The sequence below is a fragment of the Scyliorhinus torazame genome, chromosome 1 (assembly GCF_047496885.1).
Source record: "Scyliorhinus torazame isolate Kashiwa2021f chromosome 1, sScyTor2.1, whole genome shotgun sequence".
NCBI classification, from domain to species: domain Eukaryota; kingdom Metazoa; phylum Chordata; class Chondrichthyes; order Carcharhiniformes; family Scyliorhinidae; genus Scyliorhinus; species Scyliorhinus torazame.
Window position 1 is genome coordinate 299477813 of NC_092707.1, and position 27934 is coordinate 299505746.

At 50.9% G+C, this 27934-nt stretch overlaps 1 protein-coding gene across 5 annotated transcripts in view; it reads left to right on the top strand.

Annotated features, from left to right (window-relative positions):
* The window catches only part of rps6ka2 (ribosomal protein S6 kinase, polypeptide 2), a 531365-nt gene that overhangs the window by 338583 nt on the left and 164848 nt on the right, over window positions 1–27934 (top strand). For all 5 annotated transcript variants that reach the window (XM_072507735.1, XM_072507736.1, XM_072507732.1 and 2 more), the window contains one exon: window positions 3251–3332. In XM_072507735.1, coding sequence (XP_072363836.1) covers window positions 3251–3332 — 82 coding nt within the window. The remainder of the gene's footprint in view (window positions 1–3250; window positions 3333–27934) is intronic.

The following is a 27934-nucleotide window of genomic DNA, read 5'->3' on the forward strand; positions in this document are numbered from 1 at the left end:
TCTCGTTAAGGATTCTAGAACAAGGGGGCACAATCGTGAAATCAGATGCAGAGCATTATGAGTGAAGTCAGGGGCTGGGACCTCCCTCCTGTCCCAACAGCAGTGGGAAATTTGCGAGTGAGGGAACTTAATTTGGTGTTAGGCTAAAGCTCAGTTTCCCTCCCACAGGGTGAACTTTGGTAATTAAACTCTTGGGACATAAGAGGTGGGTCAAGTCACCCACCGAACGATGTGCGGAAGCTTTTTTGCATGTATTAGCTCTTTGAAAGGCCACCTCACCTCACCGGAGTTAAGACCCCTGCTCCCTTCCAAATTGAATTCCCCACCAGCGAGGAATGAGAACATTCAAATACACAACTGGATATCCAAGGGGAGTTCACCTGGTGAAGTTGACTTCTTCCATCATTAACAGTAGTTTGCTGCTGCATTGTCCTCTTTGGGCACCATCTGGAAAAGCTGGCTTATACTTGAGACCGCGCAAGTTGCAAGGAGGATGACCAAGGAAGGGAGGGGGGAAGGGTTAGTGGGGAGTGTGGAGCAAAGGCCGGGTAAAGGTGGAAGGGACAGTGTAGGCTGTCCAGCTCCCTTTAAATATGGCACCCGGACTTTGATGCCATGGGGTAATGGCGGGGATGGTGACTTCATCCCTATCCCTGCCTCGACATTCGGCAAGCACCTCGTGGATGCATATATAATGAGTGAACAGCACAAGTTCCTGTGTGGTCATGCCTCCTCTTCCCCCCATCCTAAGGAAAAGCACTCCCAATCTGCATGCACTCCCAAACTTGGAATCCAGAACAGCAGATTCCGGCTAAGATGTAATTCTTCAAACAAAGCACAGTGGGATCTGGAATCTTCTCTGTCGTGATCTGTATACCTGAGTGTATGTAAAGGGTTAACTTTACACCCACATAAAGTGCTAGATAACCACTAGATGGCAGCACCAGATATTGGTATAAAAGATAAGAGAGCATTCCCTCCTCTTCGTGTTTGAAGTGACTAGTGAACAGAGTTAGAGAGATAGCTTAGTGTGCAGGTGCAGTTAAGCATTATTATATATATTTAATCTTGTTAATCTAATCTACAGTTATAGTTATTGAAGAGTGAACAAACTCATAGCTAATTTATTATCATTACTCAATAAACAGCATTTGCTTTATTTGAAGACCTTGAGTGAACATCATGCATATGACCATTCTGGCAGAAAGCAAATGAGTGACAAGATATTACACAACGTAATATAACACTCTCCTCAATGGTCTGTGAATGCCAGGTCTGTAGGATGTTATTAAATTCAATTGGGGTCGGCTAGCTCAGTTGGCCGGATGATTAGTTTGTGATGCGGAGTGATGCCAACAGCGCCAGTTCAATTCCCAAAACTGCTGAGATTATACACAAAGGCACCGCCTTCTCAACATTGCCCCGTGCCTGAGGTGTGGTGATCCTCCGGTTGAATCACCACCAGTTAGCTCTCAAAGGGGAGAGCAGCCTACGGTCCTCAGGGACTGTGGCCACATTTATATTAATTTCAATTCCTAGTTGAGCAGACACTACCACATGAGCTGGTACTACGATTAGAAGGCACTTTATTCAATTCTTGAACACCAGTTTTTGGTTATACTAGTCGTGGAATACGGTTGAGAACATAGATTGACCAAATGTTTAATTTGAAGCAGGCCAGGATTGTCCAATGAAGTGATTCTACCCTTTAGTGTGTTACTATTTCTGATGATTGCGTTTCCATTTTAAACAATTTTGAGGCTTAGCGCCAGATTTTCTCAGACAGTCAAGCACCCCAATTGGAGGAATTTTCCTAAATGTGCCCTGAAACGTGTACTTTTCAATCCAGGATGGTGGGCGGAGGTGAGGTGGGGGTTTAGGGAAGGATAGTCAGACCCACCAACCCTGGAAGCAATGCAGAAGCCACTAGATTAGGTGAGTACCATGGCAGGTTGGTTAGAAGCCTCGCCTCGATTCTATAGGACCTCTTCTCACTTGTTCAACAAGCTTTTGGGATCTCTACCTCACATATCTCTTCATCCCCTGCCTGTACTCCATGCCTCCTTATACATGACCCTCACTCACCCGATAAATTTTCATAGCCACCATGCCACCCCATAGCCACTCAACCAGTATCCACCAAGGGAAGCACTGTAGCTCTGATACACTCTTGATAGTGAAGAAAATCCCAGTGATGCAATTTAAATCTCCAGTAGTTAATCTTTTATAAAAACAAACTTCTATTCAATAAAAAAAAAAAATCTTTCAGTGGCTTCCTTGAAATGTTAATCAAACTATGAACTCAGAACCCCCTGTTGAGATAATTGTTGGTTTTGAAACTCAACCACGCATTCATACTGGCATAATAATGGCCCTGGAAAAATTTAATAAAGAACTCGATTGAAACTATGTGAAAAGTTGTTAATTTTTCCTCCTAACCCATAGCAGATGGCTTGTCAATCAAAGCAGTGTAACGGAGGTTATTTAAAATTCTCATGACAGCTTTGACCTGTTCTGTTAAAAGTTTAAAGAGACAGTGATTTAGAAAACTCCACATAATGATACTCAAACAAATTTAATCTAACCTTTAAGATTGTTTATGTTTACTGCATTAATTTGTGACTCCCACATTGCCTTAACCTGCCTTTACCAGCAAAAACTGGATCTATCAGAAATGGGGGTAGGACGTCCACATCTGACTCCCATTTGTAAAGGTCCAAGACTCCAAGACGCTCTTCCATCACATGTCATCTGTATTCCATTAAAGGGGAACCTTCAGTCATTTCTTTTGTTGCAGTGTCTGAAGTCATGATTTTTTTAATGGCCATTGTCCATTTCCTGGTATGTTTCTTAGCCGTAGTAGTGGTCATGATTCATGACAAATTCTGTTCAATAACTTACATGTTGGGTTTTTTAATTAGCTAAAGGCTTAAAAGTTACATTGAAAACAAAACAGTCCTCATCCTTGCAGGTCAATTGAAATGATCAAGACTGAGGTTGATAGATTTTTGTTAGGTAGGGGCATGGATAAATATAGATTAAGACAGGAAAATAGAATTGAGATACTATTCAGCCATGACCTAACCAAACGGAAGGATAGATATGAGGGCATAAATGATCCACTATTTTCCCTTGTTAGTGGAAAAGATTGATTTATAAGAGACATTTGACACAAAAGGATTAATCTTGCAGTATTCACCTTCATGAAAGAATCTACAATGACACATTCTTCTGTTTTGTTTCTTCAAAGGTATTTCTTGTTAAGAAAATCAAAGGCTCTGATGCTGGGCAACTCTATGCTATGAAGGTACTGAAGAAGGCCACATTGAAAGGTGAGTGCTGAAGGAGTAAGACACGGTGACACATTGTGTTATTATATAAGCAAGACACAAATCCTTTGTATAGAGATCCATATCATTGCAGTAGGGGTGAGATGCTTTTTTTGTTATGCTTACCACTGTGTGGAGCTTAACTCTTATTTCCCGAAATTAAGAATTTGCTGCTGAATCATGATACTTCCAGTTTGTTTCAAGTAACATATATATAGTAACAAATGTAAATATAGACAGAAAGACAGTAAAATTCAGAGTGAAAGGAGGCCAACTTGCTCTCTGTAACAGTAACGTGTACTCTCATGGACTCTACTCCATGCCTCTAATCCCTCAATGACGGTCAGTAATCTTAGTTAAAGCTTCCTAAAAGAAAGAAATCTACAAATAATCCCCAAACCTCTTCCTCACCACATTAACAGAGAAAATGCACAAATGGTGTTCAATGTTCCACACAGCAAGAAAATAATTCCATTTTCTAAGAATCACTGTGCTCTGTAGAGTTTTGTAATCTTTATCTATTTCCACTGAAGATGGAGAGCATAATCTAATAAAAATGATCCAAAGAATTTCACAAAAGGATTATCAGACACAATTTGATTCCGGCCATACAGAGATATTAGAAGAGATGGAGAGCATAACCTAATAAAAATGATCCAAGGAATTTCACAGAAGCATTATCAGACAAAATTTAATTCCAGCCATGCAGAGATATTAGAAGAGGTGGTCAAAAAGTTTGGTTTTAAGGAGAAATTTAAAGAAGAGCAACTTAAAGGAGTGGAATTAAAGACCTCTTAGGGCCTAGATGTCTGAAGGCATTGCCACCAATGTGTGGCAAAGGAAGTCAGGAATGTGCAAGAGGTCAGAATTGGGGGAGCACCAGGATATCAGAAAATTGTAGAATTGGGGGAAGTTACAGAAATGGGAGCAGTGATCCCATGGATGGATTTCAACACAAGAATGAAAATTGAGTTTTTGACTGCCCAGGGACTTATGTAGATCAACACGCAGAAGAATGAGGGGTAAGCAGGACTTGGTGCTGGTTAATACATGTGTTATGGATGCCTGGTCAGCTCTCACAGTGGCCAAGAGACCGGACCAGAATGTTAAGTAATGGGTTAAGAAACATTCCAATTAGTTGTCTCATTTATGTTAAGTATCCAATAATTGACACTGATATGTAAAGAGGCTTCAGGTGGCCTTTGTGTCAGGTGACGTGAAGATAGAGTATTGCGCAGAGTCTGTTAAAGTGAAATAAAGGTGTTTGTGAAAAGGAGCCGAACCTTTGGACTCTTTATACAACAGCAGCTAAACGTCTAACAAATGGTAGCAGAGGACGGTTGCTGGGCAAATGTGAAGGTTTGAACATACAACTTTTCCAGACCAAACCAAGGAGTGAGTGAGAGAAAAAAAAAGATATATGGCTGAATCTAGGATAAAGATGGCTGGATATGACTACCCCCCTTATTTTCTGAAAGGGGATCGTACGATCAATGGAAAAGTGCAGTAGTTATGTGGACTAAGGTAACTGCCTTGGGAAAGAGAAAACAAGGTATGGCATTGGCTCTTTCTCTACCTTATGACAGTAAAATCTGAAGCAAAGTGTTTTCTGAGATGGAATTGGAAGAGTTAGACTCAGAAGAAGGTTTGGAGACTCTATTACAATATATGGATAAGATTTATAAAAAGGATGACTTGTTAAGTGCATATGAAGCATGGTCGGATTTTGATAGGTTCTGGAAAATAGAGGAATTCTCCATGGAAGACAATATAATGGAATTTGGCAGACTATATAAAAGGCTGCAGAAACACAACCTGGAATTTCCACAGTCTGTGTTGGCCTTTAAATTACTTGACTGTGCTAGAGTGAGCAACATGGTTAGGCTCCTGGTTTTGACAGGGGTTCAGTTTGCGGATAAGGACACCTTATTCGATCAGATGACAGAAGCTTTAAAAAAGTTTTTGGGGAAACATTCGATTCCGATGGCTGTGATGACCCAAATAGGTCAGTCTGCAATAAAGCAGAATATGGAAGACACCCTACTAACAGGATGGCGAAATCGCACGGCTACAAACAGGTTCCAAGACAAGAGAAGGAGATTGGGACCTGGAAATTATGAAGACAGAAACCCAGTTAGAACCTACAATAGGAAGATGAACCCCAGAAATGCCCAGGGTATGATAAATCAATGTTTTCGATGTGACTCTCAATACCATTATGCTTTCAACTGTCCAACATATTATAATAGTGTTTGAAGTGACACATGACACAGAAGAGTCAGAAGAGGAAAAAGATAGTGACCAGAAAGAAGGCATTGTCCTATTAACAAGCAGTTTTACACCGGTAATGAGGGTGTTGGTTGCTGAATCCTTCAATTGTGCTGTATTGGACAGTGGCTGCACATCTACTGTGTGTGGAGCTGACTGGTAAAAATGTTACCTGGACTCCTTGAACGCTGAAAATCGTAACAAGGTTAAGGAATTTGAAAGTTCCACAAGTTTCAGGTTTGGGGACGATAATACTCTGAAGTCGCTGTAAAGAGTGGTGATACTTTGCAATTTTGCCGGAGTGAATCATTTCATTAGCACGGATGTTGTATCAAGTGAGCTACCTTTGCTTCTGAGCAGACCATCGATGAAGAAAGGACACATGAAACTGGATATGGAACAGGATAAGGCAACAGTTTTTGGAAAGACAGTGGACTTACAATTTACACAGTCGGGACACTATTGTATTCCATTATTGACAAATAATATTTCAGGTGCAGTTGTTAAGGATGTGTTATTGGCAGCTGGAAATTGAACATTAGCTGATAAAAAGCTTGTTGTACTAAAACTGCATAGGCAATTTGCATATTCGTCTCCTCGGAGGCTGAAAAATGTATTAAAGGATGCAGGGGTAAGGAATGAAGACTATACTAAACTGATAGAACAGGTTAGTGATTGCTGTGAAGTTTGTAGGAAGTACAGAAGGACACCAGCATGACCGATAGTAACCCTACCTTTGGCCAGGGATTTTAACCACATTGTGACCATGGACCTTAAGATCTGGGATAAAGCCAACAAGATATTTATTTTGCATTTTGTAGTTTTAGCAACCAGATTTAGTCAATCAATGATTGTACGAAGTAAAGAAAAGAGAGTAATTCTGGATCAAATCGTGGAAAAATGGTTAGAGACAGGAATGGGTCCACCGGCAAAATTCCTTACGGACAATGGGGGAGAATTTGCTAATGATGAGTTTAGGGATATGTGTGAAAACATGAATATCAGAGTTATGAATACGGCTGCAGAAAGCCCATTTAGTAATGGTGTCTGTGCAAGAAATCATGCTGTCATCGATGACATGCTTTGGAAAATTTTGGCAGATAGATCAAACTGCAAGCTAAATTCAGCTTTAGCATGGGCGGATCAGGCAAATAATTCATTGCAGATGGTTGGGGGCTATAGTCCCTATCAATTAGTGTTTGGTAGAAATCCTAAACATCCATCCATTTTAGATGGCCAGGGAAGGGACTTCAATTAGCTCTGCCTTTGCTGAGCATTTAAATGCATTACATAGCAGTAGAAAAGCTTTTTTGGAAGCAGAAGTCTCTGAAAGAATTCGCAGAGCTTTAAAACATAATTTACGGCCATCAGATACCGTTTTTCAGCAAGGAGACATAGTATGCTATAAGAGAAACAGTTTTAATGAATGGAAAGGCCCAGGGAAGATCATCGGCATAGATGGCAAAACAATTAGTTTGCAACATGGCAATCAAGCTGTTTGGGTACATTCATCAAGGATAATGGGTACAGATTACAAATTTTCAAATTTAGACAGAGCAGACAGACATGACGAAGAACCAGAATCATCTGGTACGCACGTGTTACAGAACTATGAGGACCAGTTAACTGATATAGACAGGGTTTCTGTAGAGGAACACAACACTTCTGCTGAATTACAACAGGCCATTTTTCCAAAAGGACAACTGCCAAACATTGGTACAAAAGTGACATACTTGCCCGAAGGGTCTTGTCAATGGAAGGATGCAACTGTTATTAGTAGAGCAGGGAAGGCCACTGGAAAGTATAAACATTTGTTGAATGTACAGCATTCAGGGGAGGGAGTCAAGACAATGGATTGGGAACACAAAGTTCAAAAATGGAGGGCACAGAAACGCAGTGCCAGTTCAGATAGTACATCGGATAGTGAACAGGTCCACAGGAAAAGGTCGAGAACTATTGAAAGGACATCACACAGCAGAAGGGAAAGATAGCAGTAGCAGTACAGAACAAGATACCAGGCGGGAGAGGGGACGTAGTTTATCAAGATCTCGGAACATGAGTAAGACTACAAATACTAATAGGAGTAGAAGCCCACATGCATGTCAGATTTTGGTGGCTTCCAATAAATTAGATGAAAAAGTTATCAAAGATGCCAAACAGCAAGAACTGCATAGTTGGACTGAATTTGGGGTATACACGGAAGTACCAGATAGGGGACAAAGAGCTCTATCCCACAGATGGATTTGCATGGAAAAGGTTCTTCCGGATGGAACTTATAAGGCAAAGGCCTTGAGGAAAACTTAGAAGATCAGGATTTAAGGGTAGGTTCACCTACGGCAGGAAAGGTTATTTTAAAGATCTTCTTGGCTCTATTAGCCACAAAGGCATGGGAGTGCAAATCTATAGATATAAAATCTGCCTTTTTGCAGGAGCATCAGCTCCAGAGAGACATTGTTCTCTGTCCTCCTAAAGAGGCAGCTAACACTGAAGGGGTACTCTGGAAGTTGAACAAATGTGTATATGGACTGAATGATGCGTCTAGAGTCTGGTACTTTTCAGTAAGGTCAGTATTGTTAAAGTTAGGCTGTTGCCAGTTGAAAGCAGATCCGGCATTGTTTTGCTGGCACTATATTGGAAATCTTTCTGGCATCTTTATGTTGCATGTTGATGATTTTTTGTGGGGTGGGACTAGTTATTTCGAAGCTATTGTAATCTCTGGTTTGAGGAAAGAATTCAGGGTTGGAAGTCAGGCTTCCGGTGCATTTAAATATATTGGACTGGAAATCGGACAGACTAAGTTAGGGGCAACTTTACGTCAGCAATCTTATTTGGAAAGCATCAGCCCAATAGCAATTAGTCATGGCCGGGTTTCACAAAAAGACACAATGGTTTCAAAGGTGGAAAAAGAGCAACTGCGAAGTTTAATTGGGCAACTGAATTGGTTAGGTAGACAGATTAGACAGGACGTGAGTTTTGATGTCTTAGAGTTGAGTACAAAAATGAATGATCCCAAAGTGGAAGACATAATAAGAGCAAATAAAGCGTTGGTCAAACTAAAAATGCAGGAGTGTGTTTTGAGGTTTCTGGTTTTAGGTGACCTTAGGCACTTGAAACTCATAGTTTATAGTGATGCGTCCTACGCAAATTTATGTGATGGGGTTTCAAGCGCAGGAGGTTTTATAATTTTCCTTTTGGGGAACAATGGTAAATGTTTCCCTTTTGTGTGGGAAACAAAGAAAATAAGGAGAGTAGTCAAAAGCACCTTGGTTGCTGAGATGTTAAGCCTTGTAGAGGCGGTGGATATGGCCTTTTATATATCTCAGATATTGACAGAAATATTGGGATTAGGGGATTTGGGTAATATATCTATTGACTGACACATTGACAATATATCCCTGTGGGAAAATGTGCACTCTACAAAAGGTGTCAATGAAAAAAGGTTAAGGATAGACATTGCAAGTTTGAAGCAGATGTTGACAGAGGGGAAATAGCAAAAATTAAATGGGTCAACAGTAGGTATCAAAAGACTGTTGATATGCAATTAACCTCCCATTGATGGACAAAGAGGCCATCGGACTCTGTAGTGAGATAATAGCTGGTCAGTCAGGAGTGTCCCAAAAGACAATGGATCTTGAGTGAATCAATCTTGCTGAACAGGGGCATCTTGTGTATTCCCACCAACAAGTTTAAGTCTGACTAAGACAATGTAACTCAGGCTAGGTGTGGATGTATCCCTATGACTCCATGTTTGCAGTTTTTCCCTCAGTCTGTTTAACCCCTAAATTGCCTACTACATCTTCAATCCCATTTCTGGACCCAATTTTCTAATATGTCCTCTTAGAACACATGTAACAGTGTTTTTGATTAACTCCAGTTTATGAAGGATTAAAAAGTAAGGTTAAGCAAAAGAGCACCGTAACATTTGAGTCTAGATTTAACAAAATCATGGATGAGGGTTCCAATAGCAGCTGAACTGAGGCATGGATGAAGATGGGATATTATGGAGGTGAAAATAGGTGGGAATGAAGCATGAGACGCATAGTTCAGGGTCAGAGATGTCTGCAGTTGTGTATAATCCGGTTGACCCTCGGACAGTGAGCAAGACGGAGATGAAGTCAGTGGCTAAGGAATAGAGTTTGTAGTGGAGACCAAAGATAATAGTTTCAATTTTTTCAGTGTTTAATTGGAGGAAATTTGTGCTCATTCCATACCAGGTGTCAGACAAGAGGGATTGAGAATGGTGGTGTTGAAATGGAGTAAAAGCAAATACTGGACAGGTTTATGTAAGACTTTGATAACAGTTATGTAATATATTAAAAGCCTCAAGTGCAGGTTTCTTTCCCAGTGAGTGCATGGAGGAATGCAATCCCGCATTGATCAGATACTCCAACTTGCCTTCCATTGGATTTAGATTGTTTCAGTCAATTGCCTGCTGATGCACCCAAGTTGATAGATTGATTTGGTTAAGACCTGACATGATGAGTACAATTGGGACTGATTGAATAGGCAGAGATGACGGGAGTTCTGTTTTTGATGGAGTTCTGCCAGAACACTCCTTGGCTCAGAAAACAAGCCACAAACTACAATGCATGCCTTAAAATTGGTCAGGATGTTAGTAAACAGATTGAGCAGCTAGTAAATTGACGACAGCTGTCCTAGACAATTTTGACAAATGCAATGCTCTGGGGGTTACAGGTTCTAATCTCACCATGATAGATGGTTAAACTTGAATTTGAATTCTAAAATAAACCGAGAAAATTGTCTCCCTGTGGCTAGTTCAAGAGCAATTGACATCACTCTCGCCAAGATTAGCTCCCTCAGCAGAGATCGGGAATTGAACTGTGGATCTTGCTGGGATGAACTTCTCTCACTCAGCCACTGCAACTTTGGCAAAAGTGTAACAGGAACCCATCTCATTTATGTTTGTTTTTCATTACTAGACTGCCAAAACTATACTGGCAGAGTGATGAATAAAAAGGTTTGCATTTATACAAGATCTTTCATAACCTTTGAATATCCAAAAGTGCTTTTCAGTTAGTTAGGTACGTTTGAGGTATTGCAACTTAAGTAATGTGAAGGCCAATAGGCGCACAGCAAAGTAACATGAATAGCAATGTCAGAATGGCCAGACATTCTGTTTTTCGTGATGTTAATTGGTGGATAAATATTGTCCATGACACCAGAGAGAACTACCTCCTCTTCTTTGAAATAACTGCACAGGAATCGTTTATGTGCATCTGAGAGGGTAGGTTGTATACCTGATCGAGAAAGTGGGACCTCTGACAGTACAAAGCTCCCTCAGAGTGAACAAAATAATTTTTGTAATCAGCAAACATTGCAATCTGAGAGCGCCTGGATCAATGAACTTACCTGTGGCACTTGAAGCGGTACATTTAGAAATTGCTATTATGAACTGAATTATTTAAGGATATTGATGGTAGGATTCTGTCATGAGTTCACCATAAATGAGCATAAAATTGCTTCTTTACCAAACTAATTTCAAGGGATTCACTTTTTACTTATTGGTCCTCGATCAGCTGTCACTAACCACCACTCCATTGTTTATTCTAAATCACTATTAGAGCTTTCAATGAGTTTCCTGAATTTTGCAGTCCAATGCCATGATTTCTTTTTTGCCCATCTTTTACTTCCTGCACTCCAGTATTTGACACTAATATGTAACCCACTTTCTGAGTCAATATTAATTAACTGTGGCACAGTTTGACTGGACTTAGCTTGTATCAGTTGCATAGTGGGTCTGGAGCTTGAATCTATATGCTGGAAATGATGAAACGTTACCCTGCACATTGAAGTCTGGATTCTATCACAGAAGAACAGGGAACTGAGTGACCAACCTCTGACCTTGCACATAGGCCTGGATTCTCCGTTCCGGAGCTTAAGGGCTCTTGCCAGTGGAGAATCGCTGGTGGTCCTCGCTGGTTTTGGGAGCGAGGACCAATATGAGAGTCTCTCCCTTTACATGCTAATTTATGCATGTGGAAGAGCTCGCTGGATTCTGTCAGAGACCCAGTATTGGGCTGCCATTCTGACTGGGAGGCCCGATACCGCGGTCCAGCAGCAGGCCTCCCCCCCCCCCCCTCCACACCACAAATCCTGCCCCACCCCTCTCCCGGCTGACAAGTAGGGGTATCCTTCCCTCGCCACCCCCCCACCATGGGAATAATAGGTCATCCCTCACAGTATGTACGCATGAGGGTGACCCAACCCCTCCCAATAGAAACGCCCATCAGAGACGGCCATCAGTCACCCCGCCTGAAGGCTGAAGAGCAGTCCAAGCAGTCGTGAAAAATCCTTGCATTTTCACTTACTCTTTGCTAACATCTGCTGCATCAAACAGAAATGTTTAAAACAGCAGCTGTTACAAGTGCCAGAGGCTTCCTCAAAAGCCAAGTACACTTCAAAGGGTTTCAAATCCCTTGACATCCTCTGAAATGCAAATCTTCCACTTAATTTCACAGACCAATACATTTCACTAGCCAGTGATTAACAATTTTAACAGGGTGGCAGGGTAGCACAGTGGTCAGCACTGCTGCCTCACAGCACCAGGGAGCCAGGTTCAATTCCAGCTTTGGGTGACTGTCTGTGCACTTTTTCCCCGTGTCTGTGTGGATTGCATCCGAATGCTCCAGTTTCCTCCCACAGTCCAAAGAAGTGCAGGTTAGGTGGGTTGGCCATGCTAAATTTCCCCTTTAGTGTCCAGAGATGTGTAGTTTAGGCGGAGTACGGGGATAGCGCGGATAAGTGGGCCTAGTAGGTAGACTAGTGCAAACTCGCTGGGCCGATTGAGCTCCTTCTGCACTGTAGAGATTATTTGGTTCTATAGTCTTATTGGTTTAGATGTAGCTGCTTAGGGGGTTTGTTTATTTGTCTTTCCCTTCATGCTTTAATGTAGCTCAAGTGCCCTGCTTTGATGCTAACCATGATGTTTAGAAACTCTCTTGCTATGATTCACAGCTTTCATTTCCTCTTTTTCTCAGCAGAAAGAACTTAGCTCCTTTTAATGTGGTGAGGAGTCATCACTCAGAGTGTTTATAAAAAGTGTGGTTAGCATCAAAGCAGGGTACCTGGATTGGATTTGTTTATTGTCACGTGTACCGAGGTATAGTGGAAAGTATTTTTCTGCAAGCAGCTCAAACAGATCATCTAGTACATGAAAAAAAAAGAAAAAGAAAATACATAATAGGGCAACACAAGGTACGCAATGTAAATACATAGACACCAACATCGGGTGAACCATACAGGAGTGTAGTATCAATCAAATCAGTCCATAAGAGGGTCGTTTAGGTGTCTGGTAACCGCAGCAGAGAAGCTGTTTTTCAGTCTGTTCATGCGTGTTCTCAGACTTTTGTATCTCCTGCCCGATGGAAGAAGTTGGAAGAGTGAATAAGTCGGGTGGGAGGGGTCGTTGATTATGCTGCCCGCTTTCCCAAGGCAGCGGGTGGTGTAGATAGAGTTAATGGATGGGGGCAGATTTGTGTGATGGACTGGGCTGTGTTCACGGCTCTCTGAAGTTTGTTGCGGTCTTGGGCTGAGCAGTTGCCATACCAGGCTGTGATGTAGCCAGATAGGATGTTTTCTAAGGTGTACCTGTAAAAGTTGGTAAGAATCAGTGTGGACATGCCGATTTTCCTTAGTTTCCTGAGGAAGTATAGGCGCTGTTGTGCTTTCTTGATGGTATCGTCGAGGTGGGTGGACCAGGACAGATTTATGGTGATGTGCACGTCTAGGAATTTGAAACTGCTAACCATCTCCACCTCGGCCCCGTTGATGCTGACAGGGGTGTGAACAGTACTTTGCTTCCGTTTTTTAAAAACGTATTTTATTACAAACTTGTATCAAAGCAGGTTACAGCAAGTAAACACCCCGGGAAACATACTTCCCAACACTCAACTGTACAGCCTGTACAGATTTTTCCCCTTTTTCACCCCCCCCCCCCCCCACCCCCTTGCGACGAATAGCTCCTCAAACACGGTCACAAACATCCCCCACCTTTTCTCAAACTCCCCTGCTGAGCCCCTTAACTCATACTTTATCTTCTCTAATCGCAGGAAGTCGTACAGGTCACCCAACCATGCCGCTACCCCCGGTGGCGATGCCGACTGCCAGTCCAGCAAAATTAATCGCTGTGCAATCAGAGAGGCGAAGGCCACGACATCGGCCTTCCTCCTCTCCATGAGCTCCGGCTTCTCTGAAACCCCAAATATCACCATCAAAGAGTCCGGGTCCACCTCCTCCTCCACTATCCTGACTAAGACGCAAACATTCCCGCCCAGAATCTTCCCAATTTTTCAAAACCCCAAAACATGTGCGCGTGATTCGCTGGCCCCCGCCCACACCTCTCACACTCATCTGTTACCCCCTGAAAGAACCCACTCATTCTCGTCCAAGTCATGAGCAGCCTGTGCACCACCTTAAACTGTATCAGGCTCATCCTTGCGCAAGAGGAGGTCCCGTTTACCCTTCAGAGTGCCTCACTCCGTACTCCCTAATTGAACTCCATTCCCAACTCCATTTCCCATTTCTCCTTGATCTTCACCATCCACTCACCTCTCTGCTCCCCCAGTCACTTATATCTATCCCCAATTTTTCCATCCCCTTCCACATCCGGAAGCAGCAGTCCAGCAGGGTGTATCCCGGCAATCTAGGGAGCCCCTTCCAGACCTTTCGTGCAAAGTCCCTAACCTGCAGATACCTGAACTCCCTACCCCTCGGCAGCTCTACCCTCTCCCTTAGCTCCTCCAGACTGGCGAACCCTTCACCAAATACAAATCCCTCACCGTGACCAGCCCCACTTCTCTCCACCTCCTATATACACTAAAGTACTTTGCTTCCTGAAGTCAATGACCAACTCTTTAGTTTTGCTGGCATTGAAGGATAGATTGTGTCGTTGCACCACTCCATTAGGTTCTCTCTGTCCCTCCTGTATTCCGACTCATCGTTATTCAAGGTCCGACCCACTATGGTTGTGTCATCAGCAAACCTGTAGATGGAATTGGAACCAAATTTTGCCGCGCAGATGTGTGTGTACAGGGAGTATAGTAGGTGGCTAAGTTTGCAGCCTTGCGGGGTCCCGGTGTTGAGGACTATCGTGGAGGAGGTGTTGCTGTTTATTCTTACTGATTGTAGTCTATGGGTCAGAAAGTCGAGGATCCAGTTGCAGAGTTAGGAGCCAAGTCCTAGGTTTTGGAGCTTTGATATGACCTTGGCTGGGATTATGTTGCAAATTTTTAAATTGTGCCCTGTACAATCAATTCTAAATCATTCAGTTTGATTTTTAAAAAGCAGTGGCCCTAATACCAGCACTCATATAACCCCACTGTATACACTTCCTCTAGTCTGATAAAACAACTTCTCGCCATTTCTCTCCATTTTCTCTCAGTCAGCCTACTTTGTAACCATGCTACCACTGCCCCTTTTATTCCATGGGTTCTAATTTTGTTGGCAAGCTTGTTCTTGGCACTTTATCACAGGCCTTTCAGAATATAAACTGTATTAGCTTTATCAACCCTCTCTGTGATAACAATGCCCAGTTTGTAGATGAGGTGTGGTAATGTTTTCTTCATCAAAATTAAGCGGAAGAGGAACTCCTTCCTCGGAACCATCCACCCTGTAAGGGACATCAGCATCAATTCTAGCATCCCTCACATAAACGCAATGCCACAAAATGTTTAAAAACTTCATCAGGTTTGACTTGTCTCATAGCATAGATCACATACCCTTCAAGTATGCACTGAGCCAAGCGAGTTTGATGGACAATCACCCCTCCCCCGTTATGCTGAAATACTTCAAATGTTCACCATCAAATCCCATAGTGCATGTCATAATATCCACTCATGTATATAATGAGATGCAGACAGGCAGTGATTGACACAGAGGATAACCAATGAACACACACGATACATAACAACCAATCACCAGACAGGACACCACTACCTCCGCTTCCCCCTCTACTGCAGGCATCATAATTACGTTGAGGAGCCTCCGCACATTGGTTACCACTCACCATCACGTACCGACCTCCATTATCTGCCACGATGTTCAGCGCCTCAAACGACACCCGCTTCCCCACCAAGATCGCCACCCCTCAATTCCTCGCTTCCAAACCCGAGTGGAAAACCTGCCCTACCCATCCCTTTCTCAGCCTAACCTGATCTGCCACCTACAAATGCGTCACCTGGAGCATAACCACATTTGCCTTCAGTCCCTTTAGGTGCGCGAACACACGGGCCCTCTTGACCGGCCCGTTCAGGCCTCTCACATTACAGGTTATCAGCCGGATCAAGGGGCTTCCCAGCCCCCCCCCCCCCCCCCCCCCCCCCCCCCCCGCTGACTAACCATCTCCCTTTCTAGGCCAGCCCGCGCCTCCCGCACCCTCCATTCCCCCAGGCGGCGGACCCCCGTCCTGACTCCCTCTCCGAACTCCAGCTCCCCTTTGGCCAATGCAGCAGCAACCCAGTACCCCCCCTTCCCCCCTCCCCCCCTCCCACCCCCAGCTAGGTCCCCCCTTAGCTTTATTGCTCCCCGCATGGCACTCCCGTAAGTCAGCTGACTCCTGCTGACCCCGGCCTCTCCCACCACTCCGTCGACCCCCCAGAGTGAGAATCTCTCCTCCCCACCTGGCAGTCAGCGTTCGCTCCTATCCAACACCTCCCTTCCCCCCTGGCCCCGCCCCCTTCCTTCCCTAGCGCGGGAAAAAGCCCGCGTTTTCCACCAAGCAGGCCCCGCCCTCTCTGGCGCGGCTCCCTTTGCGGCCTTATCTCAGCTCCCCCACCTCGGGCCTCCCATTCCCCCTCCCCCCTGGCGGGGCCCCGTCCTTCCAACCACCGACGCCCACACTCTCACACAACCCCCACTTCGAACCATTTACCCAACCCCACCCAACACCAAAGAAAACAGAACAGAATATCCCCCAAAACACAATAACCACAATAACCCCCCCTCGACACCCCCTCCCAACAAACCCTCAGTCCGTGTCCAACTTTTCAGCCTGGATAAAGGTCCACGCCTCCTCCGGCCTCTCAAAGTAATGGCGTCGGTCCTTAAACGTGACCCACAATCGCGCCGGCTGCAGCATCCCGAATTACATCCCCTTCCAATGCAGAACCGCCTTAGCCCAGTTGTACACGGCCCTCCGCGCTCCAGTCCTGATGTATACGGATTGCTGCGTTCTCCCACCTGCTGCTCCGCTCCTTTTTAGCCCATCTCAGGACACACTCCCTGTCCACAAAGTGGTGGAACCGCATCATTACCGCCCGCGGCGGCTCGTTGACCTTGGGCCTCCTTTCCAGGACTTGGTGAGCCCCATCCAGCTCCAGGGGCCTCGGGAAAGCTCCCTCGCCCATCAGCGTGTTCAGCATCATGACCACGTATGCTCCAGCATCCGTCTCCGGGAGACCCAGAATCCGAAGGTTCTTCCTCCTCGACCGATTCTCCATGTCTTCGAACTTTTCTTGCCACTTCTTGTGCAGCGCCTCGTGCACCTCCACCTTCACCGCCAGGCCCAAGATCTCGTCCTCGTTCTCCGAGGCATTTTGCCGAACCTCCTGGATCGCCGCCCCTTGGGCCTTCTGGGTCTCGACCAGCTCATCGATCGATGCCTTCATCGGCTCCAGCAGCGCACTGCCTTCAGGTCCGCAAAACAGCGCTTGAGGAACTCCTCCTGCTCCTGCCACCGTTGCGCCCACGCTGCCTGGTCTCCACCCGCCGCCATCTTGGTTCTCCTCCCTCGCACTTTTCGCTGTACCAAAATCACTTTTTTCACCGCTCCACTCCTGGTCCAATCCATACAATGCCAGGGGAATCGTACTGTCGCTTTCCCACACTGGAAACCATCGAACAAATGCCGCTGGGGCCCCTAAAAAGAGCCCAAAAGTCAGTTTCTGATGGGAGCTGCCGAACGTGCGACTTAGCTCAGCATAGCCGCAACTGGAAGTCCAGCCCAGTCCTTCCAATAAAACAGCAGGCTCTTTCAGGTTGGAACAGTGCTGTACAACTTTAGTGCACCAAAAATGTATGCATTTACATTAATTTCTTTCTGCTATTTTAGTGCAGTAATTAATCACTACACTAAAGTCGAAGAAAAAGAAATTATCCGTGAATATGTTTAGCATTTGTAATACCGTAGGATGAAATTTCATCCGAGCAATTTATTGATGATACAAGTGGATCTCCCATGGGACATAGTAAACCAGTGATATCTTGCTGTATAAGGTCAAGAGTGTAAGCACAAACAATGCACACCATATTATTCTGTTGTCAAATGGCTCTGAGGTGACAAATTACTGTCAGGGAAACATGACCAGAAATCAAGCCGTTAAAAGTTATTTGGTTAAAAACATTTTGTAGATTGGAAAGAGTTTGTGAATTTCAAGATCCAGGTGAACATAAGAACATAAGAACTAGGAGCAGGAGTAGGCCACCTGGCCCCTCGAGCCTGCTCCGCCATTCAATGAGATCATGGCTGATCTTTTGTGGACTCAGCTCCACTTTCCGGCCCGAACACCATAACCCTTAATCCCTTTATTCTTCAAAAGACTATCTATCTTTATCTTAAAAACATTTAATGAAGGAGCCTCTACTGCTTCACTGGACAAGGAATTCCATAGATTCACAACCCTTTGGGTGAAGAAGTTCCTCCTAAACTCAGTCCTAAATCTACTTCCCCTTATTTTGAGGCTATGCCCCCTAGTTCTGCTTTCACCCGCCAGTGGAAACAACCTGCCCGCATCTATCCTATCTATTCCCTTCATAATTTTATATGTTTCTAAAAGATTCCCCCTCATCCTTCTAAATTCCAACGAGTACAGTCCCAGTCTGCTCAACCTCTCCTCGTAATCCAACCCCTTCAGATCTGGGATTAACTTAGTGAATCTCCTCTGCACACCTCCAGTGCCAGTACGTCCTTTCTCAAGTAAGGAGACCAAAACTGAACACAATACTCTAGGTGTGGCCTCACTAACACCTTATACAATTGCAGCATAACCTCCCTAGTCTTAAACTCCATTCCTCTAGCAATGAAGGACAAAATTCCATTTGCCTTCTTAATCACCTGTTGCACCTGTAAACCAATTTTGTGCGACTCATGCACTAGCACACCCAGGTCTCTCTGCACAGCAGCATGTTTTAATATTTTATCATTTAAATAATAATCCCTTTTGCTGTTATTCCTACCAAAATGGATAACCTCACATTTGTCAACATTTTATTGCATCTGCCAGACCCTAGCCCATTCACTTAGCCAATCCAAATCCCTCTGCAGACTTCCAGTATCCTCTGCACTTTTTGCTTTACCACTCATCTTAGTGTCATCTGCAAACTTGGACACATTGCCCTTGGTCCCCAACTCCAAATCATCTCTGTAAATTGTGAACAATTGTGGGCCCAACACTGATCCCTGAGGGACACCACTAGCTACTGATTGCCAACCAGAGAAACACCCATTAATCCCCACTCTTTGCTTTCTATTAATTAACCAATCCTCTATCCATGCTACTACTTTCCCCTTAATGCCATGCATCTTTATCTTATGCAGTGACCTTTTGTATGGCACCTTGTCAAAGGCTTTCTGTAAATCCAGATATACCACATCCATTGGCTCCCCGTTATCTATCGCACTGGTAATGTCCTCAAAAGATTCCACTAAATTAGTTAGGCACGACCTACCCTTTATGAACCCATGCTGCGTCTGCCCAATGGGACAATTTCCATCCAGATGCCTCGTTATTTCTTCCTTGATGATAGATTCCAGCATCTTCCCTACTACCGAGGTTAAGCTCACTGGCCTATAATTACCCGCTTTCAGCCGACCTCCTTTTTTAAACAGTGGTGTCACGTTTGCTCTGACTGACCTTTTTTAAAAGGATAGTTTTACATCTACCACAAAGTTTCATATATGATGTGTGACATTGAAATGTGACATGTATGCCAGATGATAACATTTTAAACATATATTAGCAGTTCACCTATAGTGTTGCTCAAGGCAAATCAGTGATTACCATTTAGACAGGGAGTACAGGGTTGCACATTGGATATGGGTCAGTGAATCTTCAGTGAAAGAATTTGGAAAGAAGATGGTGAAAGAAGCACACATGAATAAAGTGAAAACAATATATCGAGCAATATTTACATGTGACAAAGTGAATTTTATAAAAACATCCATGGTCCCATAAATTCTTCAGATTTTCTTTTCTTCCACTACGCCTTGGCGTGACCCCGACATCAGCAACAGGTTACTGAGGGTGATGCCCTGTTGCCAGTGATGTCTTTGGCAGCCTTCTGGAGATTCAGGTCTCCAACCTACTAGGGACCACTGAGCAGGTTCGGGGCAGCTGAGACTTGTGCCCACCCAAGTCCTTGATCCTGGGGAACGCTCAGAACTGCCCAACTCAATGCCTGAGTGGCACTTAACTCAGCAGGCCTTTCATAAAAGAGGCAATACTGGTCTCTCACTGGCTCTCCAGCTGGCAGGCAAGATCCTCATCGGCTCCATTAAATAATCCCCAATGTATATGAAGGCATAATTCAGCAAGAGAAGACTGGGAAAGGTACAAAAATCCTCAAATCCACCTGAATTAGAGACTTATGCAGCTACACTTGCTTCACATGGATCCAACTTTCCCAGAGTGAAGTGCAAAAGCCCAAGGAGGAAATCCCTGGATACTGTACCACCGTAGTAACCAAGGGTGCTCAAGTCCTAGATTACCACCCATTCGGGTTGACTCAGTCTCCGTTTCAAAATTGCATCTGGGGAATGGAGGCCTTTCTGTTTTTGTTTTAACTCGGACAAAGTTGCGACTCGCTGAGGTGGACCTTTGAAAAAGCTGCCTCCACATTTCTTCCCACATCGCCTGGCCTGGCCACACCTGCTCCCCACACCCGCTCCCCAGCAATGAAGCTCCCACCTTTGTGGGCACTTTCTCCCAAGGTGGGTGGGTCGAATCAGGAATTTCCCCAACCTCCCAGCCTGCCTCAAGGGTGCAAATCCAGGCCCAGGTCTCACAATAACAGCACACAAGTTATGCAAAGTGCCAAATATGAGCTTTCTCAATCTTGTTCAATGCATTAACAGTGTAATGGTGTAGGTAGTAGTTCAATAAAATGATGTGGGAACTCACGTTAATTTGGAAGAATGAGAACAGTTACAATGACTGAAGTATATTTTCTCGGCCAATTTGTCTGGAGAGTGAAACAATTAAAAAGTGATTTAATTGTTAATTAATGAAGGTATGGTTTCACAGGTCATCCAGTTCAAGTGATCTGAAAGGATGCACATGTTACTGCTGAATCATCCTCGGGTTTGCGACTGTCGCATGTTTACCTTGGTCTCCACTTGGAATAATTCACCTCCCTCACAGTTGCCTCAGTAACTGCTTTAAATTAACAACATTCACCACTTCAAAAATAGAAAATAAAGCATGATGGTGCAGTGGGTTAGCTCTGCAGCCTCACGCGCTGAGGTCCCAGGTTCGATCCCAGCTCTGTCAGTGTGCAGTTTGCACATTCTCCCCGTTTTTGCGTGGGTTTCGCCTCCATAATTCAAAAAATGCGCAGGCTAGGTGGATTGGCCATGCAAAATTTACCCTTAAATGGAAAAAATTAATTGTGTACTCTAAATTATTTAAAAAAAATAGAAAATAGAAAATAATACGCGGAGATAACTGTAGACAGAGAAAGGATGGTGTTAACCCTTAATTCCATGATCTAAATATAGCACACCTCTCGCCACACTGACACATTCCGAAGATTGATGTGCCTCACTCCCTTTTTTCCACTCGCCGCTTCAGTACCGACCTTCAAGCTTCCCACCTCCCTTCGCCAACCCACGCACTCACCGCTTCCCTCCCATTCGCCACTTCCCTGTTCCCTCCCCCGACCCACCGCTTCCCTCCCCGACCCTCCCGCTTCCCTCCCCGACCCTCACGCGTTCCTCCCCGACCTTCCCGCTTCCCTCCCCGACCCTCACGCGTCCCTCCCCGACCTTCCCGCTTCCCTCACCGACCCTCACGCGTCCCTCCCCGACCTTCCACGCTTCCCGCCCATTCACCGCTTCCCTGTTCCCTTCCCCGACCCTCCGCTTCCCTCCCCGACCCTCCCGCTTCCCTCCCCGACCCTCACGTTTCCCGCCCGCGCCCCTCCCGCTTCCCTACCTGACCCTCCTGCTTCACTCCCGCTTCCCTCTCGCGACCCTCCCCGAGCCTCCCGCTTCCCTCCCCTCCCCCCCCTCCCGCTTAAATCCCGCAACCCTCCCGCTTCCCTCCCCCGACCCTCTCATATCCCTCCCCCGACCCTCCCACTTCCCTTCCCGACCCTCCCGCTTCCCTACCCGACCCTCCCGCTTCCTCTCCGGCCCTCCCCGTCCCTCCTCCGACCCTCCCGCTCCCCTCCCCTCCCTGACCCTCCCGCTTAAATCCCGCAACCCTCCCGCTTCCCTCCCCCGACCCTCTCATATCCCTCCCCCGACCCTCCCGCTTCCCTCCCCGACCCTCCCGCTTCCCTCCCCGACCCTCCCGCTTCCCTTCCTGACCCTCCCGCTTCCTCTCCGACCCTCCCGCTTCCCTTCCCGACCGTCCCGCTTCCCTACCCGACCCTCCCGCTTCCTCTCCGACCCTCCCCGACCCTCCTCCGACCCTCCCGCTCCCCTCCCCTCCCCGACCCCCTCGCTTAAATCCCGCAACCCTCCCGCTTCCCTCCCCCGACCCTCTCATATCCCTCCCCCGACCCTCCCGCTTCCCTCCCCGACCCTCCCGCTTCCCTTCCCGACCCTCCCGCTTCCTCTCCGACCCTCCCCGACACTCCCCCGACCCTCCCGCTTCCCTCCCCCGACGTCCCACTTCCCTCCCCCAACCCTCCCGCTTCGCTCCCCGATCCTCCCGCTTCCTCCCCGACCCTCCCGCTTCCTCCCCGACCCTCCCGCTTCCCTCCCCGACCCTCCCGCTTCCCTCCCCGACCCTCCCGCTTCCCTCCCTGATCCTCCCGCTTCCTCCCCGACCCTCCCGCTTCCCTCCCCGACCCTCCCGCTTCCTCCCCGACCCTCCCGCTTCCCTCCCCGACCCTCCCGCTTCCCTCCTCGACCCTCCCGCTTCCTCCCCGACCCTCCCGCTTCCCTCCCCGACCCTCCCGCTTCCTCCCCGACCCTCCCGCTTCCTCCCCGACCCTCCCGCTTCCCTCCCCGACCCTCCCACTTCCCTCCCCGACCCTCCCGCTTCCCTCCCCGTCCCTCCCCCTTCCCTCCCCGACCCTCCCGCTTCCCTCCCCGACCCTCCCGCTTCCCTCCCCGACCCTCCCGCTTCCCTCCCCGAACCTCCCGCTTCCCTCCCCGACCCTCCCGCTTCCCTCCCCGTCCCTCCCCCTTCCCTCCCTGACCCTCCCGCTTCCCTCCACGACCCTCCCGCTTCCCTTCCCGTCCCTCCCCCTTCCCTCCCTGACCCTCCCGCTTCCCTCCCCGACCCTCCCGCTTCCCTCCCCGACCCTCCCGCTTCCTCCCCGACCCTCCCGCTTCCTCCGCGACCCTCCCGCTTCCCTCCCCGACCCTCCCGCTTCCTCCCCGACCCTCCCGCTTCCCTCCCCGACCCTCCCACTTCCCTCCCCGACCCTCCCGCTTCCCTCCTCGACCCTCCCACTTCCTCCCCGACCCTCCCGCTTCCCTCCCCGACCCTCCCGCTTTCTTCCCGACCCTCCCGCTTCCTCCCCGACCCTCCCGCTTCCCTCCCCGACCCTCCCGCTTCCTTCCCGACCCTCCCACTTCCCTCCCCGACCCTCCCGCTTCCCTCCCCGTCCCTCCCCCTTCCCTCCCCGACCCTCCCGCTTCCCTCCCCGACCCTCCCGCTTCCCTCCCCGACCCTCCCGCTTCCCTCCCCGAACCTCCCGCTTCCCTCCCCGACCCTCCCGCTTCCCTCCCCGTCCCTCCCCCTTCCCTCCCTGACCCTCCCGCTTCCCTCCACGACCCTCCCGCTTCCCTCCCCGTCCCTCCCCCTTCCCTCCCTGACCCTCCCGCTTCCCTCCCCGACCCTCCCGCTTCCCTCCCCGACCCTCCCGCTTCCTCCCCGACCCTCCCGCTTCCTCCGCGACCCTCCCGCTTCCCTCCCCGAACCTCCCGCTTCCCTCCCCGACCCTCCCGCTTCCTCTACGACCCTCCCGCTTCCCTTCCGAACCCTCCCGCTTCCCTACCCGACCCTCCCGCTTCCTCTCCGACCCTCCCCGACCCTCCTCCGACCCTCCCGCTCCCCTCCCCTCCCCGACCCTCCCGCTTAAATCCCGCAACCCTCCCGCTTCCCTCCCCCGACCCTCTCATATCCCTCCCCCGACCCTCCCGCTTCCCTCCCCGCCCTCCCGCTTCCCTTCCCGACCCTCCCGCATCCTCTCCGACCCTCCCCGACACTCCCCCGACCCTCCCGCTTCCCTCCCCCGACCCTCCCGCTTCCCTCCCCCGACCCTCCCGCTTCGCTCCCCGATCCTCCCGCTTCCTCCCCGACCCTCCCGCTTCCCTCCCCGACCCTCCGTCTTCCTCCCCGACCCTCCCACTTCCCTCCCCGACCCTCCCGCTTCCCTCCCCGACCCTCCCGCTTCGCTCCCCGACCCTCCCGCTTCCCTCCCCGAACCTCCCGCTTCCCTCCCCGACCCTCCCGCTTCCTCTCCGACCGTCCCGCTTCCCTCCCCGACCCTCCCGCTTACTCCCCGACCCTCCCGCTTCCTCCCCGACCCTCCCACTTCCCTCCCCAACCCTCCCGCTTCCTCCCCGACCCTCCCGCTTCCCTCCCCCGACCCTCCCGCTTCCCTCCCCGACCCTCCCGCTTCCCTCCCCGTCCCTCCCGCTTCCCTCCCCGACCCTCCCGCTTCCGTCCCCGACCCTCCCGCTTCCTCCCCGACCCTCCCGCTTCCCACCCCGACCCTCCCCGACCCTCCTCCGACCCTCCCGCTCCCCTCCCCTCCCCGACCCTCCCGCTTAAATCCCGCAACCCTCCCGCTTCCCTCCCCCGACCCTCTCATATCCCTCCCCCGACCCTCCCGCTTCCCTCCCCGCCCTCCCGCTTCCCTTCCCGACCCTCCCGCATCCTCTCCGACCCTCCCCGACACTCCCTCGACCCTCCCGCTTCCCTCCCCCGACCCTCCCGCTTCCCTCCCCCGACCCTCCCGCTTCGCTCCCCGATCCTCCCGCTTCCTCCCCGACCCTCCCGCTTCCCTCCCCGACCCTCCGTCTTCCTCCCCGACCCTCCCACTTCCCTCCCCGACCCTCCCGCTTCCCTCCCCGACCCTCCCGCTTTGCTCCCCGACCCTCCCGCTTCCCTCCCCGACCCTCCCGCTTCGCTCCCCGATCCTCCCGCTTCCTCCCCGACCCTCCCGCTTCCCTCCCCGACCCTCCCACTTCCTCCCCGACCCTCCCGCTTCCCTCCCCGACCCTCCCGCTTCCTCCCCGACCCTCCCGCTTCCCTCTCCGACCCTCCCGCTTCCCTCCCCCGACCCTCCCGCTTCCCTCCCCGACCCTCCCGCTTCCCTCCCCGTCCCTCCCGCTTCCCTCCCCGACCCTCCCGCTTCCGTCCCCGACCCTCCCGCTTCCTCCCCGACCCTTCCGCTTCCCACCCCGACCCTCCCGCTTCCCTCCCCGTCCCTCCCGCTTCCCTCCCCGACCCTCCCGCTTCCTCCCCGACCCTCCCGCTTCCCTCCCCGACCCTCCCGCTTCCCTCCCCGACCCTCCCGCTTCCCTCCCCGAACCTCCCGCTTCCCTCCCCGTCCCTCCCGCTTCCCTCCCCGACCCTCCCGCTTCCCTCCCCGAACCTCCCGCTTCCTCTCCGACCGTCCCGCTTCCCTCCCCGACCCTCCCGCTTCCCTCCCCGACCCTCCCGCTTCCTCCCCGACCCTCCCACTTCCCTCCCCGACCCTCCCGCTTCCTCCCCGACCCTCCCACTTCCCTCCCCGACCCTCCCACTTCCCTCCCCAACCCTCCCGCTTCCCTCCCCGACCCTCCCGCTTCCTCCCCGACCCTCCCACTTCCCTCCCCAACCCTCCCGCTTCCCTCCCCGTCCCTCCCGCTTCCCTCCCCGACCCTCCCGCTTCCGTCCCTGACCCTCCCGCTTCCTCCCCGACCCTCCCGCTTCCCACCCCGACCCTCCCGCTTCCCTCCCCGTCCCTCCCGCTTCCCTCCCCGACCCTCCCGCTTCCTCCCCGACCCTCCCGCTTCCCTCCCCGACCCTCCCGCTTCCCTCCCCGACCCTCCCGCTTCCCTCCCCGACCCTCCCGCTTCCCTCCCCGAACCTCCCGCTTCCCTCCCCGACCCTCCCGCTTCCTCTCCGACCGTCCCGCTTCCCTCCCCGACCCTCCCGCTTCCTCCCCGACCCTCCCGCTTCCTCCCCGACCCTCCCACTTCCCTCCCCAACCCTCCCGCTTCCTCCCCGACCCTCCCGCTTCCCTCCCCGACCCTCCCGCTTCCTCCCGACCCTCCCACTTCCCTCCCCGACCCTCCCACTTCCCTCCCCGACCCTCCCGCTTCCTCCCCGACCCTCCCGCTTCCCTCCCCGACCCTCCCGCTTCCTCCCGACCCTCCCACTTCCCTCCCCGTCCCTCCCGCTTCCCTCCCCGACCCTCCCGCTTCCTCCCCGACCCTCCCGCTTCCTCCCCGACCCTCCCGCTTCCCTCCACGACTCTCCCGCTTCCTCCCCGACCCTCCCATTTCCCTCCCCGACCCTCCCGCTTCCTCCCCGACCCCCCCGCTTCCCTCCCCGACCCTCCCGCTTCCTCCCCAACCCTCCCGCTTCCCTCCCCGTCCCTCCCGCTTCCCTCCCCGACCCTCCCGCTTCCGTCCCCGACCCTCCCGCTTCCTCCCCGTCCCTCCCGCTTCCCTCCCCGACCCTCCCGCTTCCGTCCCCGACCCTCCCGCTTCCTCCCCGACCCTCCCGCTTCCCACCCCGACCCTCCCGCTTCCCTCCCCGTCCCTCCCCGACCCTCCCGCTTCCTCCCCGACCCTCCCGCTTCCCTCCCCGACCCTCCAGCTTCCCTCCCCGACCCTCCCGCTTCCCTCCCCGACCCTCCCGCTTCCCTCCCCGAACGTCCCGCTTCCCTCCCCGACCGTCCCGCTTCCTCTCCGACCGTCCCGCTTCCCTCCCCGACCCTCCCGCTTACTCCCCGACCCTCCCGCTTCCTCCCCGACCCTCCCACTTCCCTCCCCAACCCTCCCGCTTCCTCCCCGACCCTCCCGCTTCCCTCCCCGACCCTCCCGCTTCCTCCCGACCCTCCCACTTCCCTCCCCGACCCTCCCACTTCCCTCCCCGACCCTCCCGCTTCCTCCCCGACCCTCCCGCTTCCCTCCCCGACCCTCCCGCTTCCTTCCGACCCTCCCACCTCCCTCCCCGACCCTCCCGCTTCATCCCCGACCCTCCCGCTTCCTCCCCGACCCTCCCGCTTCCTCCCCGACCCTCCCGCTTCCCTCCACGACTCTCCCGCTTCCTCCCCGACCCTCCCATTTCCCTCCCCGACCCTCCCGCTTCCTGCCGACCCTCCCACTTCCCTCCCCGACCCTCCAGCTTCCTCCCCGACCCCCCCGCTTCCCTCCCCGACCCTCCTGCTTCCTCCCCGACCCTCCCGCTTCCCTCCCCGATCCTCCCGCTTCCTCCCCGACCCTCCCGCTTCCCTCCCCGACCCTCCCGCTTCCTCCCCGACCCTCCCGCTTCCCTCCCCGACCCTCCCGCTTCCCTCCCCGACACTCCCGCTTCCTCCCCGACCCTCCCGCTTCCCTCCCTGACCCTCCCGCTTCCCTCCACGACCCTCCCGCTTCCTCCCCGGCCCTCCCGCTTCCCTCCCCGACCCTCCCGCTTCCTCCCCGACCCTCCCGCTTCCTCCGCGACCCTCCCGCTTCCTCCCCGACCCTCCCACTTCCCTCCCCGACCCTCCCGCTTCCTCCCCGACCCTCCCGCTTCCCTCTCCGACGCTCCCGCTTCCCTCCCCGACCGTCCCGCTTCCCTCCCCGACCCTCCCGCCCCTCCCGCTTCCTCCTCGACCCTTCCGCTTCCACCCCGACACTCCCGCTTCCCTCCCCTGACCCTCCCGCTTCCCTCCCCGACCCTCCCGCTTCCTCCCCGACCCTCCCGCTTCCCTCCCCGACCCTCCCACTTCCCTCCCCGACACTCCCGCTTCCTCCCCGACCGTCCCGCTTCCCTCCCTGACCCTCCCGCTTCCCTCCACGACCCTCCCGCTTCCTCCCCGGCCCTCCCGCTTCCCTCCCCGACCCTCCCGCTTCCTCCGCGACCCTCCCGCTTCCTCCCCGACCCTCCCACTTCCCTCCCCGACCCTCCCGCTTCCTCCCCGACCCTCCCGCTTCCCTCTCCGAC